Source organism: Phyllostomus hastatus, unplaced genomic scaffold (genome assembly GCF_019186645.2).
Source record: "Phyllostomus hastatus isolate PE091 unplaced genomic scaffold, TTU_PhHast_1.1 phas_scaffold_1066, whole genome shotgun sequence".
NCBI lineage: Eukaryota > Metazoa > Chordata > Mammalia > Chiroptera > Phyllostomidae > Phyllostomus > Phyllostomus hastatus.
This window is the reverse complement of record NW_025334004.1, coordinates 2,340,648-2,361,838: the sequence shown is the minus strand read 5'-3', so window position 1 is coordinate 2,361,838 and position 21,191 is coordinate 2,340,648. Positions and strand designations below refer to the sequence as shown.

General features: G+C 43.0%; 1 protein-coding gene across 5 annotated transcripts in view; it reads left to right on the top strand.

The window, feature by feature from the left end:
- The window catches only part of SGMS1 (sphingomyelin synthase 1), a 282,263-nt gene that overhangs the window by 242,203 nt on the left and 18,869 nt on the right, over positions 1 to 21,191 (top strand). For all 5 annotated transcript variants that reach the window (XM_045853990.1, XM_045853991.1, XM_045853992.1 and 2 more), the window contains 2 exons: positions 691 to 1,543; positions 17,252 to 17,369. In XM_045853990.1, coding sequence (XP_045709946.1) covers positions 921 to 1,543; positions 17,252 to 17,369 — 741 coding nt within the window. In that variant the 5' untranslated portion in view covers positions 691 to 920. The remainder of the gene's footprint in view (positions 1 to 690; positions 1,544 to 17,251; positions 17,370 to 21,191) is intronic.

Here is a 21,191-nt window from a genome sequence, read left to right as displayed (position 1 = left end):
CAAATTTATAAATGAGGGAGTTGAATCAGGTCATTGATTTTAAAACCGTGGGATTCCATGAAACGCTCTGTGAGCCGGGGTAGAGGGGTCCAGTGGGAGAGCGGGGGAAACCCTGGCCCACTGGAAAACTACACCTGCGTTCTAGCCCAAGCAGCTGGGCCTGTAATCTTTTTATGGATTTGGGGGTACAAGCACATTTTGGAAAGGGATTTTTTTTTATTTTTCTTTGAAAGAATATGAAATTGTTAGATGAAATTATCTTGAAGCTAAACATTTCTATGGCATCTATTAAGTTGCTGTGTTATGTATCTTTTAAAACATTCTTCACTGGGTAGGATGGTAGATTATGCACACTTGCCGTGTCCTTTCAGGTTGTCCCAGGAAGCACAAAAGATTCACTGACCCGTGCTGCACAGTGTCCAAAGCACTGTTGAATTTTTTCTTAGAAAATACACCATTGAGGAGGCTGGAAAACATTTCCCCTCTAACTTTATCCATCGTCAGGTCCCTGCAATGCTTTTTCAGGGAAGACTAGCCAGGGAATCAGTGGTTCCTCTAACTAATACATATTTGAAAACTGGACTTAATCAATAACTGGTTTTCCATTTTCCTTACGCATATTAATGTTTTGCATTTGAGGGAATTGATCTGGAAGTCCCAGTATCTTGACTTTTTCTCTTGTCTCCACAGAAGAAAGAACCTTGTTGAAAAATGAGCTGAATGAAGGCTTGGACACTCAAGAACCCTGGACAACTGCATGAGGTGTTTGAAAACTGCCCCGACCCTCTCGCCACCCCAGTCTCTGTCATGAGGCCTGACAGGATGAGCACACCGCGGAGGGCCCGCGTCCTGCTCTGTAGGCACGGTGACTGCTGACCCGCCGAGAGCAAGCTGGGGACCGCTTGCTGTCTGCCAGCACAATGAAGGAGGTGGTTTACTGGTCACCCAAGCAGGTGGCAGACTGGCTGCTGGAGAATGCCATGCCAGAATACTGCGAGCCTCTGGAGCACTTCACAGGCCGGGACTTGATCACCCTAACCCTGGAGGATTTCACAAAACCCCCCTTGTGCCGAGTGTCCTCCGACAACGGTCAGCGGCTCTTGGACATGATAGAGACCCTGAAAATGGAGCACCACATGGAAGAACACAAGAACGGCCATGCCAACGGGCACCTGAGCATTGGCACAGGCGCCCCCGCACCTGACGGCAGCTTCAGCATCAAGGTCAAACCCAACGGGATGCCAAACGGGTATAGGAAGGAGATGATAAAGATCCCCATGCCAGAACTGGAACGCTCCCAGTACCCCATGGAGTGGGGCAAGACTTTTCTGGCCTTTCTTTACGCACTTTCCTGTTTTGTTCTCACCACAGTGATGATTTCGGTCGTCCATGAACGCGTACCTCCTAAGGAGAAGCAGCCTCCACTCCCGGACACATTTTTTGACCATTTTAACCGGGTGCAGTGGGCCTTTTCTATTTGCGAAATTAATGGCATGATCCTCGTAGGACTCTGGTTAATTCAGTGGCTGCTCTTAAAATACAAGTAAGTAAAGCAGAAGCTCTCAGATTCAATGGTTGCAGAGTTTGCACTTCAGATGTTTAACATACATTATTTGGAAATGCAGTTTACAAAGCAGTGGAATCAAAGCATATTACTCCCCCACTTTTTTTAAAACCACAAAACCACTAAAGCTCTGGCAGCTTTAAGAAAATGCCATGTTTATTGCCTGTTTCACACAAGATTGGTACAGAATGGTGAACAGGATTGTGAGAGATGCTGTTCTTCTGTTTTCACTTCATGAGAAACCCTCAGACACCTTCAGAGAGTGGAACCACAGATACACTGTCCACTGTTGGTGGGGTTAACCCATCTACAAACTCTGGACAGTTGGCCTAAGCACCTTGAATGGCTCTATAGCTTTTCCCAAGCAGAGTCAGACATCTGGAACCTTAGCAACACACATTTCAGGAGGTTTCAAGCATAGAGCTTAGAGCAGCTATTCCAGAGTGGCTCGGGATATTGGGAAAACAGTACCCTCAGGGAGCGACTTTGTTTAGGCAGGTGCAGTGCAGATGAACCTCATGGCTTTTCACCATCTAGAATGTGTGGCCACTAAAGCAGTATGTGGCTACTCCATCCACATTTCTCAGGGTTTTTAGTAGGTGCCTTCTTTCAGCTTCCAGTGAATCTAAAGTGGCTTTCATATCCCTAGCTCTAAACTCAACATATATCCCCTCAGGCAAGCTGTTTGCTCCTGTTGCGTAGCGAGCACACACCTGTGTGCCTCATCATCACTGTCTGATTTTCCTGTTGCTGGAACTTCTTTACAGCTTCCATGCTTGCAAGTTGGAAACTGGTTTGTTAAGGCACTGAATTTCTCTGTAGTGATTTTTTCTTAACCCACAGTATGGTTCAGTATTGCAGAAATCATCTCAAATCTGGAAAAGAAAATGTAGAGAGAGTTTATGCAGAGCTTGGACAGAAATGATGGGTATTTCCCTGGTATTTCACTAAGGACTGTTTTTTCACCTTATCAATCACATATCTGCATGGGGAAATAAAAACAATTCCTGACTCTGCCAGAACTCTCTCTCTTAATTTGTGTAAAGGAAGTTGTGTAAGGGGCCAATGTTTACTTTCCGGCTGGCTTGGCAATCCTAGACTTTTAACTGAATTTGAAATAGAAATGATGATCTGGCCTGCATTTGATTTGTTGGAAGACCTTTTTGGGTTTGCTTTAGTTTTACTAGGCTAAATAGATAGCAATAAGCTTTAGAATGTGAGATGCTTCGAATTTATTAATTACATTCTTTTGGCTGCCAAACTTTAGTTTCTGTTTTTGACTTTTAAACTTTTAACTTCTAAACTTCTTTTTTTCTAAAAGCACATTAGAAAAAAATGCCAGGATTTTCTTCTCCAAAGAGTCAAAGTCAACTAACTTAGGTATTCTCAGTTTTTCCTAATGTTTGTCGTTTTGTTTACGGGAATTTCTCTTCTGTTTTTTCAGCATAATTTTTCCATGCAGGCAAATAATTTATTGACCCAGAATATAACTTTGGTTAAGTTAAACCACGTATGAGTCCAAATCTTTCACAACCCTGTGACTTAAATAATTTATTCTTGTTCTGAAGAAGTGTCCTAACCATAGGGCTAATTTCTTTACAATATATTACTGTTTATATTTTTCTCAGTAGGGACTTTTCCTCACATCTGTTTTGCTTTAAGCTATATAATTTCGTATTATACTGGTACTTATTGCCAATACTCTAGTCACTTGTATATTTACATTATTCAAAAGCAATGAACCAGTGGATTTTCTGCCTTGGACAAAGTTAACCCAGGGCTGGGGTACAGGCAGCCTGGATTCCCGCCCCAGCCATGGCCCTAACATGCTGGGTGCCGTGGGTGACTGAACCTCAGGAACCTGGTTTTTTTCACAGATGAAATAAGAGCACCTTAGAGCAGAGGATTTCTATTGTTCTGTACAACTATGCTTTATTTTATTTTAATGAGATTGAATGGGCCAAATATTATTACCTACAGAGATTTAAAAAAAATTTTTTTAAAGATTTTATTATTTTTAGAGAGGGAAGGGAGGGAGAAAGAGAGGGAGAGAGAAACATCAATGTGTGGTTGCTGGGCGCCATGGCCTGCAACCCAAGCATCTGCCCTGACTGGGAATCAAACCTGCAATGCTTTGGTTTGCAGCCCACGCTCAATCCACTGAGCTATGCCAGCCAGGTCGATTTTTAAAAATTTTTTTGTCTTTTTGTCCTGAAGACACGTAAGTAACTAGGTATTCTTTAAAGGCCTCTCTCTGGTTTCCATGCTGATGGGTACAGGGCCATGGGAAGTGGAAGCCTTCTGTTGTCACGACAATCCTGAGCATCCCACCACCTGTCCTTCCACTGGGGCATATCCCTTGTTTCCCATTCGCCCCATGGAAACCCCTCTTCGGTGTGTGTGGTACCCCAGCCATGTAAGAGGAAAGAGGACAGGTGTTGTGGGTATTGACAGGTTGCCTTTTCCAGCTCTTGTAGAGAAGACTGAAATGTTCTCTCGTGTTAGAGATGCCTCATTGCAACACAGCATTTCTGTTTACCCAGCATGGTGGCGAAATGGAGACTTCTGGTTATGAAATATTGTGTTGAACAGAAAGGTCACCTCTCTCTCCTTTTCTTCTTGACCCTTCCGAGTCCTGACGCTTTTCCCAGTGTCCACCAGGAGGTCTGCTACTTAGGACACACATCGCACACGACTCCTCGCAGTTAAACCTGTTTGGCCAGTAATCCCTGTTTGGAGCCCTTTAAAAAAGCAGCCTGTTCCTTTTTGCTTCTGTATTTTCTACTTTTTAGAAAAGACTCAGAGGCTGTAGAATCAGAAATGGTAGAGGATGACTTACTGAGAGATGAGATCTCTGGAATTTGGGCACCGTCCCCCCACAGCAGCACCTTCGGCCACATGTTTGAGGTGCTAGGAAACCTCGGTGTGGAGTTTGTAACGTGGTGACATCCGGGTCTGTCCTTACGTTGTCTGCAGTTGTCTTTTACTGGTAAACATAACCTTTGTTTTTGCACTTAATTTTTTTTTGCCTCCATTCTTAACATCACTCCCTCATATCTATATGTATATATGTCTATATATACATATATCCATGTGGAATTTCCATGACATTGCAAAGTGGAAAGCAACAATAATGCCTGTCCTTGAGAACTTTGTGATTTTTAAAATTGTAAACAATGTTGTCTCCCCATTTAGAATTGGACTTTTAAGCCACTGACTAGGAAAAAGTCCTGGGAAATCTCTGCATTTGTGTCAGACTTCACTGCAAAACAGGTATCCCTTGTTTTAAGAAAGCATGATAAAGACTGTGTTAAACTTGCAGACTTGGTGAGGACTTCTCATGCATGGTTAAATTGCGGCTAACACGTGGCACCTCCATGTAATACATGTGTGGCTAGTAGGACATTGTAAACACCTGGCAAGGAGGAAGGCCAGGGAGCAGAGCTGTAGAACTTCCGAGTCAAGGGTTTTCTCACCACCAATGAAACCATTATGACTTAGGATGGTGCTTGTAGACCCTAAAACTCAACTTGGCCTAACACCAGATTTGTCATCTTTTCCTTCCAACTTATTCTTCTGTGTAGGCAGTGGCATTTCCTAGAAACCTAGAACTTCTCAGTTCCTTTTATACAAATACCGAGTTCAGTCAATTCTAATTTCAGATTTATTAGCTCTTTCCATTCCTACTTAGTGATGTATAATGGGTCCTCAGGTGGAGACCCAGTTCCTTAGCCTGAAGCTCGGGGTTTTCATGGTCTGGCCCCTATCTGGCCTAGATCATCAGTAGCTACTTCACTCCACAGTTTCCCTCAACCACTTAAAGCTCTTATCACCTTCCATTCTGCTCCTCGTGTATGTCTCCTTCACTGCCAGATTGTAAGTTCCTCGGGAGAAAAGGCTGGATCCCATCCGTCATTCATCTTTATGCCCCACTGCCCCGTGTAGAGCCTAACACAGAGACAGTGCGCACAGAGAGTTCATCTGTCCATTCAACTTGTACTTACTGGGCAGCCTTCTGTGCGCCAGACCCTGGTGGTGCCGTGGGGAGCAGAGGCTCCGATGCCTCGGGGAGCTTACCTTCCGGCCAGGCTAAAGTCAACAGTAAACAAATGGCTATATGGTACCTGGTAGTGATCAGGGAAATGAAGGAAAATAAGACCTATAATAGGTTAGGAAGTGAGGGGGATAGTGAGGAGGGGTGGTGCTTTAGATGGTGGGTCCGAAGAGGCCTCTGACGGGGTGGCAGTTGAGCAGACACCTGAAACAAATGAGGGCAGAGACCACACAGGTGTTTGGGGCCAGAGCAGTCCGGGCAGGAAACAGAGCAAGTGCAGAGTCCGGAGTCTCTGAGACTTGAGAACAGCTAAGGGACCATGTGGCAGAGGGAGCTGGAGCAACGTGTGGCACAGGGGGTCACAAGGTGTGGACGGTGGATCAGGCAGGCCTTGTCAGCCAGGACTAAAGTGTTTGGATTTGGTTCCAAGTGTGACGTAAGTCCTTAGAGAAGAATATGAGTAGATTTGAATTTTACAAAATCAGTCTCATGGCTGCGTAGAGAAAGGGGAGCATGGGCGGGAGCGGGGGCCTGGTCAGGATGCCATTGCTGTCGTCCAGGTGCGAATGACCGCAGCTTGGGCTCAGTTACCATTTGGCCGGTGAAGACATTGGGTGCCGGGGTGGTGGGGAGGGATGACCTCTGTAGAAGTTACGGTTTCTGTTGCATTTACAGCTAATCTTTTATAGCCTTTTGTGGTAGTACCTCTCTCATGCAAGGTTTTTGGGTCTCTGTGAATCCCTGTGTTTTATATGGAATTTAATGAGGAGATAGAGTTCACTAATTTGGGAGCTTGCACAACTTTGCTCAAATATATTTTATTCCAGAGCAAAGCCGTGTCGTGTGTATATGCTGGTATGTGTTTATACCAAGGCTTTTCTCTTGGATCAGACATTTGCCCAGAAGAAGCAGTGCAAGTCAGTCAAGGGGGCAGATTGTGTAGGATGAATTCATATTGCAGGATATATTGGCCCATTGGTGGTGAGAAGATTTGGAGAAAAAGGAAAAAAGTGATCAGATAGTTAGGATATGGGGTGGAGTGCAAAGAGTTTAGTGGTTGAGGCATCGGGCATGAGGTAGAACATTCTGGCGTGAACAGTCGTGTAGAGTTACAGAGAGACCGGTGGAACGGTCACTGAGCAGGTGCTTTGAAAATTGCTTCCATGCTGAAAGCGAGAGGCCTGGAGAAGGGAAATGGCGTCAGCAGACCCTGCTGAGGACGTGTCAGGACACCTGTATTCGGAGTGGTTCTAGGAGCTTCGTCGGTCCCACTGGAAGGAACAGATACCGTTTTCCAGTGTGGCTTTTCTGGGGCTACACTCCGAGAGGACCAGGGCGGGTTTTTACATGTTTGGCGGCAGCACGTATATTATCTCCGAAGACCACTTAGGAAAAGATGTTTTTGTATTTTAACCTTTGGTAAATGCTCTGGATATGGCGGTCTCATTTGTTAGATGGGTATCTGCCAACATAAGCAAGTTTATGTACAGCATTTAGCTCTCCCCTCTGAATGGAATCTAATTTCCAAGGACATAATCCTGTGCTGATTGGTGACTGCTGCTCTAGCTGATAATTTGATTATTTTTGGTTTTTGTTTTATTCAGCAGACGAGACTCTCCACTAACATTTATCTTCCATTTTACCCCCTTGTAATTGTATCAGCTCTTCTTTTCACATTAAGCTGATTGGATCAACATACTTATCTCTTTCCTCTTCTACTCCCCGAGGTAGTTAATAACCACAGTTATTGTCAACATTTTTCCAATTGTTTTTAAGTCTTTGATGGTTGTGATTAAGTAAAGTTCTTAAAAGCTCTTGGTATAGAGCATTTGATAAGAAACAGGTCTCTCTAGGTTACTCTTCAATAGAATTTATTTTGCAAGTTCCAGAAGAGCCTTTTTCTAAGGCAGGTTCATTTTATTATAAATTGATCTCATACTGTGGACTACAAGGCTAGTCTCTAATGGAGCTTCAGGGCATCTTTACATTAGTTCTTTACATCTTTACAATAGATGTAAAGATGTATTATCTTTACAATAATTCTCTGCCAAGAATTATTGAAGACTGCATGATAAGGACTCAGAAGCAAGCAAAAAAGCAAAGCCGCATAAAGGTTATCTTCTGAGGAATTTGTTCTCATTGTTACATCTCTCAGGTTTTTTAATTTATTTCAAAGATTTTATTTTCAGAGAGGGGGGAAGTGAGGGAGAAAGGCAGGGAGAGAAACATCAGTGTGCGGTTGCCTGTTGTGCACCCCCAACTAGGGACCTGTGCCATAACCCAGGTGTGTGCCCTAACTGGGAATTGAACCTGTGACCCTTTGGTTTGCAGGCTGGCACTCAATCCACTGAGCCACCACAGCCAGGGCCATCTCAGTCTTTTTTAAAATTTATTTGACAGAGAGAAAGATGTTGATTTTTGTTCCAGTTATTGATGCATTCGTTGGTTGCTCCTTGTATGTGCCCTGACCAGGGATCAAACACACTATCTTGACGTATTGGAACAATGCTCGTCTAACCAGTCAAGCTACCTGGCTAGGACTACATCTCAGTTTTTGAAAGTGTGTGTTGTTCAAACTCTATCCAAGCATAAAACTCACGAGGATAAAAATTCCACGTGTTATCACAGCTTTTGGGTGCATCTTTCCCATTATTGAATTGGTTGGTAAGCTGTCTTACTCCTCCCCAGCAATAAAGCCAGATGAGAGTCAGGGAGCATCTCTTGCCCTCCTTCTCCCTCTACATGTAGCTGCTTCTGTTATGTGCTTAGTCAAAGTCTGTTTTCTTCTGCTGCTTTTCATCCATGTTTCTAACAATCATTATCATCCCATTCAAACGGCAGATTCCACATAGCTGATATTTGAGTAACAATTTTTTACATGCATTTGTAGCATTTGATCCAGTCACCCCTCAAAATGAGTAGTTACTCTCTCTCTCTCAGTGAAGATGACTGAGACTCAGAGGAGCTGTTGACTTGCCCAAGGTTCCACATAGTATATCTTGGGGACTGAAGGCACTTCAGTATAAATCCAATGCCGAAATAGATCCTGTCTGGGCCCTGATTTAACAGGCACCTGTGCCTCTGGAAAAGCGTTTTCTTAGCAGATACAGTAGCACAGATTCCATGTACACAGGACAGATAGAACGTGCACAAGCAGATCAGTTCAGCATTTCACAATAAGGTCTCTGTGTCAGGTACCCTCCGGGGCACAGGTGGAACCTGCCAACCTCGAGAGCTGTCACGTCTTGTGTCCACACCATAGTGTGCAGGAAATGCAGGAAACGGGCTTTGCTCTGTCCTGACTGACTGCTTTAACTTCCCGTAACTTCCTAGGTGTGGCCTGGGCCCTCCTCACTACCAATTTAGAAAATCTCCTTTGCTTCCAGCTCGAGTCACGATTTTCTGCTGTACACCACTGACCAGGAGTGCCCAACCTCAGGCTTGTGCTCTCTGTTTCTAATGCGTTTTCTCATCTCCCATTAATTGTGACCCAGCAGCCGTCTGCGCTATAGAGCTTGGGCTGAGATCTGGCCTTCTGTCTGTTCTTGGGGACCTGCCCAGTCCCGTCCCCACACAGTTTGGACCTGTGAGGCTGCAGGCCTCTGCCCCACCTCCCTTACCAGTGGCATCGTGTGGAGTGGGGAAGAACAGTCACTCTAGGGGCTAGATGACAGACTTAGTCCCAGACTGTGTCCACTTCGTATCCTCATTAGCTCATTGTTGACCGGTCTTCCCTGCTTTTACCTTTTCTAATTTTTACCAGTTTAGGGCTCAAGACCTAAATAGTAGCGTAGCCCTAGGAATTGTAGGGAAAATAGATTCACCCTAAACTTAGTAATTCCTGCAATTTGGCTTTTAAATTACCATAAATATTATAAGGAAGGCAGCCAAAAAATGCATGGCTGCAATAAATTAGTTTTTTGTGAGTTAAGTTTTATTTATAACACCAAAGAAAATTAAGTAATTCTTCTTGCTTGTAGGCAGATTAGAAGACAAAGGTAAACAAAAAGAAAAAAAATAAACTACTTAACATGTTGCCAAGGATAAATGGTAATGGTAGTGTTTGGGTTCATATCCCTTTTCATATTCTCCTGCGTGTTCATGTATTCATGATTCATATATGTGTGTACTTTTACATGGTATCATGTTTGCCTTCCAGTTGGTAGCATGCTCAGGGGTTGTCTCTCTCTCTCTCTCTTAAAAAAAAAAAAAGCCATCATGGCTATCTGTTTAAGTATTCGAGATCTGATTTGGAAGTCACCATATCTGTCCCCGCCAGCCAGTCAGCACTTAAGCATCCAGTGTGAATCTTACTAGTTGAAGATACTGAGAGAATTGGGTTAAGTTGCTTAACTTCTGTAGTGGCCTTGTTTCCTCACCTACAAGATGGGAATGATAAAGTAGTGTCTGTTGCAACGTTGTTGTGAGGATCAAGGGAGCGAATATGTGCAGAGCACTTGACGGAGTCCTTGGCATCCTCCTGGTGCCCAGACCTGCCCCCTCCCATCCCCATCTTAGTGAGCAGCGTCTCTGTTCTTCCTGGCTCTCGGGCCAAATGCCTTGGTTTTGTTCTTGCTGTTTGTTTCCACCTAACATGCGGTCTGTCTGTTAATCCCACCACTTCTCACTACTTCTGTTGCTACCCTAGGTCTAACCACCGTCATCTCTTAGGTGGGTTTTTGCAGGAACCTCCTGCTGGTTGCTCTGTTTGTGTTCCTGCTTCGAGTCACTTGTCAGCTTGGCAGACAGAGTGTATTGCTTTAGAGTAAGTGGTTGGTCTTCTCCCCCCTCATATAGGTTTAAAGCCCAACTTCTCATCATGCCCAGGGAGATCCCAGAAGACCTGGCCCTGTTTCCTCCCAGACCTCGTGTCCTCATGCCCTCCACTCCTTGGCCCCCTAGCTGGTCAGCAAACAGCCACATGTGCAGCCTCTAATTTGGAATCTTCTCCCACAGACATCCTCGTGGTTAACCGCTCATACACAGGGATACTTTCTCTGACCGACCAACTTAGCCCAAAGGACACTCCCGCTTCATTTTACCCTTCAGCTCGTATCTAGCTTGCTCTGTATTTTACTTATCTTGTTTATTGTCTGCCTTCTCCACTAGAATATAAGCACTGCAAGGCAGGCTTTTTATCTTTTCTGTTCACTACTGTATTCCCAGTGCCCAGAATAGTGCCCACACAGTTTTGTTATCTGAATAAATAAATAAAAATAGTGGCAGTTAACATTTTTGAGTATTGCTAGTTATTGTGCCTAGAATGTAGTAAATGTTATCTACTGCTGGTGATATATATGCTTATTATGTTTGTAGAAACCTATTAAAAATGAGAATGTGTTACTATCAAGGTTAATCCCTTAACCCAAGAGCAAATATTTATTGTTCAGTTCCACTAGCTGTGACTGAACAAGCCTCTAAGATTCAAGGTGGGTGAGTTTTGATGAAGGGAAGGAATGAGGAAGGATCATGGTAAAAATATACGTATTTGCATTGTATAGTATATATTTGTGTCATATATACACGCATACATGTCCATATACAACATGTGTATGTATATACACATATACATATATATATATATTATTTTTGTTCATAACCTAAAATACCAACAAGAAATATAACTCCTTTTGTTCTATACATATGTAGCAGTTTGTGGATGATACTTGACTTTAATTCTTCATAACTATCTCAGGTAGATCATATTGATGTTGTCTTTCAGATCTTATAAAGTAACATTGTTTCTTTACCTCATGTTACAATCTATGTTTAACCCAGGAAACAATATTCTTTAAAAGGTCAGTTGAGCAGAGATAATTTTATAATGTGATCTGTACTTTGCAAATTCCCTAGACCAGTATAGATAATTTCTGGAATGTAATCAGCTATTGCAATGTATTGCAAATCTTTTATGTGGAGCTTAGAAAATGAATCTAAGCCACTGCCTTTTTAAAAAAGATTTTTTTTTATTTATTTTATTCTTAGAGGGGAAGAAGAAAGAGAAACATCACTGTGTGGTTGCCTCTTGAGTGTCCCCTACTGGGGATGTGGCACGCAACCCAGGCATGTGCCCTGACTGGAAATTGAACTGGCGACCCTCTGGTTCGCAGGCCAGCACCCGATCCACTGAGCCACACCAACCAGGGCAGCCACTGCCTTTTTTAAACTTGGCCATTTAGTGAAGAGTAGCTCATTGAAAGTCTGGAGACCTGGGTTTTGTGTAGCTCTCTCACTGACTGACTCTGGCCCCATCCTTAGTATTCAAGTTCTTTACACCTTTTTTCCTTCTGTGAAATGGGATAATAAAATAGGAACATGGTTAAAATGATTATCACCAAAGATGTGAAATCCCTTTGCGTTGGAGTTTTGAAAGGCAGAAAAGCTCTGGGCAGGTACAGGCGCGTTTCTGGGCTGGGTATGCAGGTAGGTCTCATTCTCTGATTCACAGTGTGTGCCGTCTGCCCTGTGTGGACAGGCAGGAAACAGCAAATGAGTTACAGGTCTCCTAGGAGAGCATACGCTTTTCCTTTTCTCTTTCTTCTACAGCACTTATTCTTTTCCTTTCACTTGTTTTACAAACCTTGCCCTGGGATTTTCGTTCCTGAAGTACCGAATTCAGCCTGGGTTTTCATGACTGACCATCTGGAGCAGTTGAGACTCCTGTGATGGGTAGAAAGGGCAGTGTGGAGATGGGGGAAAAGGAGAAAGACGGCAGAGCTCACGGTCCAGGCTCTGGACTGTGCAGTCCAAGTCTGATGAATGAACGCTGCAATCTTAGCAAGTGTTGTAAATTAAAATATAAATACAAAAAAGATGCAGCATGAAGGATAGGGCAGGTTAATTCTGGGAGATGTATGGAGCGTTTGAAGGGCAAACATTTATAGAAAAAAGCAGGTAAGGATTATCAGAGGAAGTAAGAAGCGAAGCTCTCCAGCACAGAACTGTGTGGTATTGCCAGGATCACGGGTACCATCCTAAGGCTCACCAGGACTAAAAGATGACCAAGGGACGTCTTTGCTGAAGAGCTGCCTCCAACAGGAGTAGTGAGACCCTCTGTTTGTAATGGTGATGCCAGTCTCACCATTAAAAATGCCATAACATAGAAACAAAGTTGGGAAATGATTCGGGGAATGAAGTGGCTCTGTCTAGGGACATCGGGAAGGCTCCATGCAAACTCAGTATTGGAGGTGGACTATATGGATAGATGATAGCAGATGGGAAACAGCAGAGGGCAGGGAAAGGTATTTGCGGGCAAAAGCAAAAAAATGGTGTTTTAGGGAACAATGAGTAGCTCCTTTTGCCCAGGGCAGTGGGATTCAGGTCTGTAAGATGAGACAAATGAGGTAGCTTGGGGTCCTGTAGACAGGAGTCCTGGGAGTTTGACACTTCTGTAGACAGTGGTGGGCAGTTGTCATGACCCCGGGAACCCAAGGGCTTAGTGGCGAGGGATTAAAGCAGGGGTGTCAAAGTCATTTTAACGGAGGGTGACATCAGCCTCACAATTGCCTTCAAAGGGCCAAATGTAATTTTAGGACTGTATAAATGTAACTACTCCTTAACAGTTAAGTGAGAGCTCGGCGCTGCTCTCAGGTGCCGGGCCGGATAAAACAAGGTGGAGGGCCGGATTTGGCCCGTGGGCCTTGCGTTTGCCACCTGTGGATTAAAGGGAGGAAAGCAGAGGTAAGAAACTCTGGCTTCAACAGAATGTCGGTTGGACGGAAGAGTAGGGCTATGAAGAAATTCAAACAGGAAGGTGAGAGAGCGAGCCCCAGGAAACTTCTTCAGAGTAGGTGATCTCTCGGAGACCTGGACAACAGGCATTGTCCTAGGAGTCCAGGCCAAGGGAATGGCTGTCACGAAGGTCCTACCTGAGGCAGGAGGGACTTGGCATGGCGTGTTCAAAGAGCACCAAAGGCACCTGACTGATTCATAAGAAAAAGGTACCCTTTTCCTCCTTTTGCTGGTGAGGAGACTAATTTCCAAGGTAACTAATTGAGATGGTTCGGGTCACCAAATAGGTCTTTGTTAAAGGTGGAGCTAGCATGTGTATGAAGATAAGCTCAGGGATGCCTTGTCCATGTTGCTTAAACTGGAACAGCTAAGCAGAGACCTGAATCAGGGGCCTGAAATGCACTGGCCTCGATATTGCTCCAGAGATGCGGACCTCCCTGATTCTGTGTTAGGCGTGTTTGCTTCTGAACCCTCTTACAGTTGGGATCATTGCTGAATTCTACTGCTGTGTTTCAGGACCCGCTTGTTTCTAAAGGCCATATTCTTCCACAAAGAGCTTGCAGGCCAGTTGTGAGCACTGAATGTGTTGCATTATGTGCTGGCTGTGGATCAGTTCAAACAGATAACAAAATAATGTCCTGGTATCTTAATGTTACTTTTTAGTATATTCATTTCTTTCACTCCTTTTCTTTTGTTTTGGAATTTGAGACTATTGTACCAAATGCCAAAAACAGTGTAGTGCTACTATTTTAAGTCTAATTTTGATAGTGTTTAATCATGTTCTGAGTACTTTTTCCTTTTTAAATAAGGGTATTTAAAAAATAAAAATAATAAAATTAAAGTCACCTGTATTGGACATAACGTACTGTTCTGGCGAGTCTTACTAATTACGTATAAATTACTGACACTTTTATTCATACTTCTTTTTAATCACATTTAACAAGTATCTTTTTCTCTTCTGTCAGAAAAAGTGTTAATGAGCCTGTCACTCAAATGCCTGGAAGAAGAACAGATAACTGGGACCGAATACAAGGGTCTGTGGGGTGACAGTCTTTGCAGAGTGTGAGCAGATGGGCACCAGGCTTCTTTCTAACATGAGAGGGGATGTGTCCCATATGAGAAAAGCACCATTGTCTTTGAGAATTATAATCTGCCTCCTGTTCTTGGCATTCGTTTAATCTCTAGTCATATCTCATTAACATTTCCTCTATGGCTTTTTGCTGTTGTTGCATTGTAGCATTTATTTTTAACAAAAGGGTCTCTGTTTGGTCGAAAGGGTCCCTGTGGCGGCAACAGGACAGGCAGGTGGGCTTCTCCAGCCAGGGCATTTGGGCAGATGCGCTTGAGGTGTGTGTAGGGAGGTGGGGGGCCACCTTCCGTGTCACCCTGGGCTGCCCTGGGGACAGGTGGCAGCGGCTCCCAGTCTGGGTAACCTTCGGGGTCCCCAGCTTCCAGCGGCTCCGGAAGAGGCTCTTCCTCAGCCATTGTGGGGGTTTCATGGTGTCGCCTGCAGTTTGGCAGTTCCTCCCCAGGAGCTCTCATTTTAATCACTTTAAATATTGAAAACACAAAACAAAATACATTTTGAACTTTTTCAACCATTAAGAATTCTAATGTTGGAAATTCTTTGGTTAGTGAAATAAATACCTTTATTGCAGAGAATTCTTCAAACTCTTGTATATCCTGCTTTTTAAAATTTACACTAGGTGATCCTTGTTTAACATTATACACTGAAGATATTCTAAGCTTAATTTCAAAGAAATGAGTAAATAACAAAGATCGGGAGATTTTTGTAAACAACTACTTCCAGCTTATCACCGTGTTTGTTGTTAGCATTGACGAATTCACAGGGATGAAGTCACCTGACTTCTTCAGATCCAGTAGTAAGTGTGACTGACTCTTCAGTGTTACTTTCCAGTTTTTTTTGTAAAAAGCTGTGTGGTTTTTATTCTTTGTCATTTTTTAATATACCTCGTTCTCCATTAATTCTAAATCCTTTCACTATTACTCATGCGATTCAAGTTTGAGATATGGACATAGTTATTGGTGTGTGTTATTTGTGTGTGTATGTATGTGTCTTTGTATATTGTGAAACAGGCAGTGTTTTTAAGATAGTATTCTTGGCCAAAATTGAGTGATAACAGTCATTTCCTTGTGTTTCTTCCTCTAAAGAGATGAATAGACCTGAACTTAGCATGTTCTGTCTGAGATGTTTCTTGTATAGTTCAAGTGAAATAGCAGGTGATTTCTGTTTGATCGTGGCTGGAGAGGACATTTTCTTTTTAAGAAAAATGACAATTACATCTTCCAATTTAAATTGTATTTCAAGTATTCTTGTTAAGACATTTATGGACTAGTCTTATTCTCTAGTATTGTCCTTCTTTATATTTAATTGTAACATGCTTTCGTCATACTTGAAATTAGAGGCACATATCTTTATAAGGCAGCTTTGTGCTGAACAAATTCTCCTCCTTGGAGGTGGAATACAGAGCTTTTCTAAAAAGAAGTAAGATGGTCTCTATGGTAAGCAGTTCTGACCTTGTTTCTGGAATGGAGAAAAAACTCCCAGACTGCACCCATACACCCTAAGTAATTGACTTACGTGAACTGTACAGTCATGAATGAAATGCTAATATAATTGCATGGGTTATTTTTAAATTTTTAATTGCACAAGTGACATATCACTTTCCTCCTCTTATTAAAACAAAAAATACAAATGATACAAATGCTCTTTGAGCTCCCACACTATGCTAGGAACATCTATCCAGCATAAAAGTAGAACTACTCTCACTACACAGTTGTAGAGTGGGATCAGATGCTTCATATCCTCAGAGGAAAGCCTGTCCACTGCTTCTAAAATGTTTGTGTATATGTAACTCAAGTCGCCCCAGGCCAAGGAAAAATTTGAACTCCCCAAGCTGAGAAGGCGGAGACCCACAGGCCTGTGATCCTGGCCTGCGGTGCTGATGCAGGGTAGACGTACCGGGGGAAGAAATGTTCTTGTTGAAGCGTACACTGAAGTTGGCAGTGTAATCAGAGTAAACCTCGGTGTGTGGAATTTGTTATTAGGAGGAGTTACCAAACTCAACATATACATGCCAAATAATTTCATTAGAACCACCAATCAGTTTGAAATGGAAAAGAACTCTATTTCTAAATCTTGCTTATTTTGTTACTCACCGCGTAAACTGTGCCTTTGATGGCTACCATTGTGTGCCATCCCGTGTACAGGATGTTATGTTGTTATAACATCCTGTGTATAACACCCTAATGTTGTTATATCCCGTGTACAGTTTAGGGAACTAAGACTCAGAGATGTCAACAGCATATCGGAAGGCCACACAGCAGACAGAGAGGGCGGTGGGGGTAGATCCTGTCATTCAGAATGCTCTTTTTTTGACATCATGCTTCCTCAGAGATCAGCTAAGAGAATCAGTGTCCAAGGCGTACAGATAAAATTGTTCAATGGCACTGGCTCATTAAATTTCAGAAAAGTTTTGAATTCTCATTTAAATGTCATTCTGATTTTGTGAATATCTCCCCTCTAATGACAGAAAAGATACTCTTTGAATATTTATCCACTAGTACCAAGTGGGCTCTGACCAGTCGGAATGGGCCCCTCTTAATACATCAGCTGAACGTCAACTCAGGTTTCAGGCCTCACGATGCCTAATGAATAGCAATGTAGAGTGTCTGGAACTCTTTTGGCAAGATAACATTCAAAAACGCCCACCACATCTTTCTCAAAATTCTCACCTTAACCTGCCATTAACTGTAGTTACTCTGATTTCAAGCTCTCAAGTAGTTTCGGGGGTTTGTTTGTTTTATTGGGTCATTGAAAACTTGAATGAACCTGCGGAATTTCGTGACTGAGTGTCTGCCCTGTTTTTCCCTTTTTCTAGGTCTATTATTAGCAGAAGATTTTTCTGCATAGTTGGCACGCTGTACCTGTATCGGTGTATTACAATGTATGTAACTACACTCCCAGTACCTGGTATGCATTTCAACTGCTCTCCGAAGGTAAACCATTCCTCACTGTGATTTCCCGTTTTGCTTGTTTCTCGTCTTGCTCAGGGGTCCTTTGACTTAGGCCAAAGATGAAAATTTCTTCAGAGTATAGTCAAGTCCCTCCACCCTCATCTGGGAACAGTACTGAGCAATATGGCTAGGCGGCCCCACCCTTCTCAGAATATCCAAACCCTGCCAGCGCTTCCCAGCTGGGGAAATATGTGGTCTGGTTAGTGCGCTGGAAGCAGTTAAGCTTTGTGTGTGGGTGTAGCTCTTTGGTTTACTGCCAAATTTTTAAAATATCATTTGTTCCCTTGACACAGATCCATAAGTTTTTAGATGGCTTTCTCTCTCTTAGATGGAACATTGGTTTGAAATGGTATTTTTTCCTTCTTTCTATTAATCCCATTGGTGGTGATCTGTAACAGCAGAGCAAGAGATACCGTTCCTGTCTCCTTGCATTTTCCACCCACACAAACATGGTCACTACTCTCTGGAGGTAGAGTTTGCAGGATGCACTGATCTTCTCTAGTAGGACAGAAGCCTTTCTTTAAAACAGACTTCAGTCCTCTCTTACAGCCTCTACCTTTCCATCAGGGTCACATAACATTCCATGCCTGTAACCTTTGCCTTGGATTAATTTTAACTTGAGATCATTGGAACTTTATGAATTAGAAGATTTGGTTTTACTAATGTTTACCTGCATTGAAGCTCTTTCATGCAGTAAGAAGTAGAAGGACTGGTTTCCTTGATTTGACTGGGAAAAAATATGGAATACTTCAGTGTGTGTGAAAGCATTTCTTTGCACTGCGCCCTTTCTGTTTCATCCCTGTGGACTTCTGTTCCTTCCAGAAAAGGTATTTTTTTTCTCTGCTAGAATCCTGGAAAAGGCCTGAAAAATTGACTTTGGATTTTTAAAATGGTGTCTTTATCATTTGAAACTTTGGATTCCTTTCAGTTCTTGGCTCACTGTGGTTCCTCTTTCTCGTACTCATGTATGTGCTCAGAGAGGTAGCAGGTTTCTTGTTTTACTCCTTCCGTCTTTCTACAAACTGTTTGCGTGACCCTGGAGAAGCCATCATAAAGAATGAGTGCTCCCCGGGTGCCGGGGTCTGTGTCAGCGGTCCTACTCCTCGTGCCTCCCATGTCGCTCTTTCCTCACCTCCCAGAGAAGCCAGCCTCACATCTTCTTCCTTCTCAATGGAATCCCTCAAGCACTTGCCTTGGAGCTCCTGGGTTACAGGAAATACCTTATCATCACTGAGGATCCAGTGATACAGACTCTTGCTGGAAGGCTAGCTTGTTAAGTAATATTTTTTTGGTAGTAGGCTGACTGCTTGGGGTATTTGTCTAAATTTAGTTCAGCTCCTTAAAAAAGCCTGTCTGTGCATGGGGAGATTGCTCCATCACTGAACACATCACACCAGTTTAGCTAGATGTGAGATCAGGCCAAGCCCACGATGAAGGTGGACCCAGCATCATGCTGGGTAGCCTTTCTCCCCGTCCAGCCTTGCTTCTTCTCGGGACCGCTGCAGCTTCACCCAGCTGCCGGCCAGCCTGGGCTCGGTTAGCGCTGGCACGGAGAGTCAGTGTGAGTCATCAGCATATCTAACCAAGATCCATGACTGAAAAATAGCTTGTGGGTTTTCTTGGTAAAGGCAGATGTAATAGCAGGAAGTGCGTGCCAAAACGAAACCCAAACATGTCATTTATTTATTGTGTTGCTAGAAATCCCGAGTAGGAACATCATTTTGTGATGGTCTTCTGGAAATTGGAAATTTTAAATAAAGTATATAGGAGAGGGTAAAATATTAGCACACCTTAGCAAACATTATCAGTTAAAACTCATTAAATCTAGTTATTTCTTTTGGAGAACAGGATTCTTGGAAGAAAGAATTCAGAAAACAGGTTTTTATTCTGAAAATTTTTGCATGAATTCCAAATAAAGAAACTAGTGTAAGATATACGGGACTTCCATATACCCAACACCCAGTTCTGCAATTACCAAGGTGTGCTACCCTGGCTTCCTCTGTTTTTTTTCTCTTGAAGTATTTATTTTTAAATCCAAGACAGTGTCACTTAATGCTACCTACTTTTGTGTACATTGAAAATTTTTGGACATTTTATTGCATAACTTTAATGCTGTTGGTACATTCAATGTGATTAACAGTAATTCTTTGGTATCACAATGACAAGTTCTTGGAGTACCTTGATTGTCTTAAATGCCTTTTTTCCAGTTGGTGTGTATAAATTATGATCCCCTTACTTTACATATAGTTGTTTCTGTCTCCTAAGTCTCTAAGTCTAGACCAGTCTTCTCTGCCTTTCTGTTTTACCCTGTCAGTAACTTGCAGAGATCAGATCATTTGTCCTGCAGAATATCCCACATTCTGGGTTTGCTTATTGTTTCTAGCGTCAATTAACTTCTTCCTCTTTCCTCCATCTTTCCTCTAAATAGGAAGTTGACTCTGGAGACTTGATTCAATTCCATTTTAACTTGTTTGGCAAGAGCACTTCACAGGTAAAGCAGACTGGTTTCTGAAGCTAGACAGAGCGTTAGAAAAGCCCTCTCAGTCTTGGCGCTGCCCCAGGGAATGGCAGATCACGCTTAAGAAATTCAGTGATCAGTCAAGGGCTAGGAGGCTCTACTGGGGAACGGTGTCAGAAGGGACATGAGGGTAGCACAGACTATCTTAGAGATCCCAGACACATGTTTTGTCTACTCGAGAGCCATACCCAGGGCTGAGTTTCAGAACTGAAAGGAACCTCACTGAAAGTCATTCTGTCCAGAGTTCTGTTTGATGTCTGTCAAATATCCTCACCACCAGATCTTGATCAGCCTCTCTCTGAATAAGTTCCCACTCTCATTGAGTAGAGTGGGAACTTACTGCCCTGCAAAAATACAAACCAACCCAGTCGTTGAAGGAACACTGAGGTCAGAGTTTGGATGATCTTGTACTATCACTGACTAGCTGTGTGGCAGCTGCATTTAACTTCTTAGTCCTTGGTTCCTTTATTGGCAAAGCAGGGATAATGACACTCCATGTGTCTGAAGCGATGTGAGGGTGAAAGAAAGCGATACATAGGGGTTCTATCAATGTAAAATGCTGTACTGGAATCAGAGAACTTGGCGCCATCATGTTGCTTCAACGCCAAGACTATCATTCGTCCAGTATTTGTATAATGCTGTAATAACAGCCTCAAGCTAAACCACGGGTCCCAGGGGCAGAAAGGAGAAGACAGATTTGAGCTATGTTTAGGTGATTGAATCAATACGATTTGGTACTAAATTTGATGTAGGTAATGAGGATAGAAAGGAAAGATATCAAAGGCGATTGGGTTTTACTACTGTGATACTTATGGGGGAAGGAGGAAGAGGGAGCCGATGACTTCAGATTGAGCACATAAGAGTTTGAGGGGCTTGTGAGATAATCTAAGTGGTGATGTCTAGGACAGTTTGCAACAGAGGTCCGGAGCTGGTGGGGGGGGATCAGAGCTGGAAATTAAATACTCTTTGTGATTCATTGTAATCTACATGGCGTTAGAGTTGTGGGTATGGATGGAAGGCTAGAGACAGGACATACTAGTACCATGTTTCTAGAATTGTGTATTATTTCTAGATTGGAGACACCACTTAAGGCCTGTCAGTTGGTGGGTTATCAGTCATCATTAAACCACAGGGGAAGAGAGTTGAGCTTTAGAATACAACTTTCTGTTTAACACAGTCATGTGAATTTAAACTTGGTTCTGCCATTATATTAAACCCCATAATTAGTATACTTAATTCTCCCCTTAATGCCAATACTCAAGATGCATGGCTTCTAAGAAAAATGT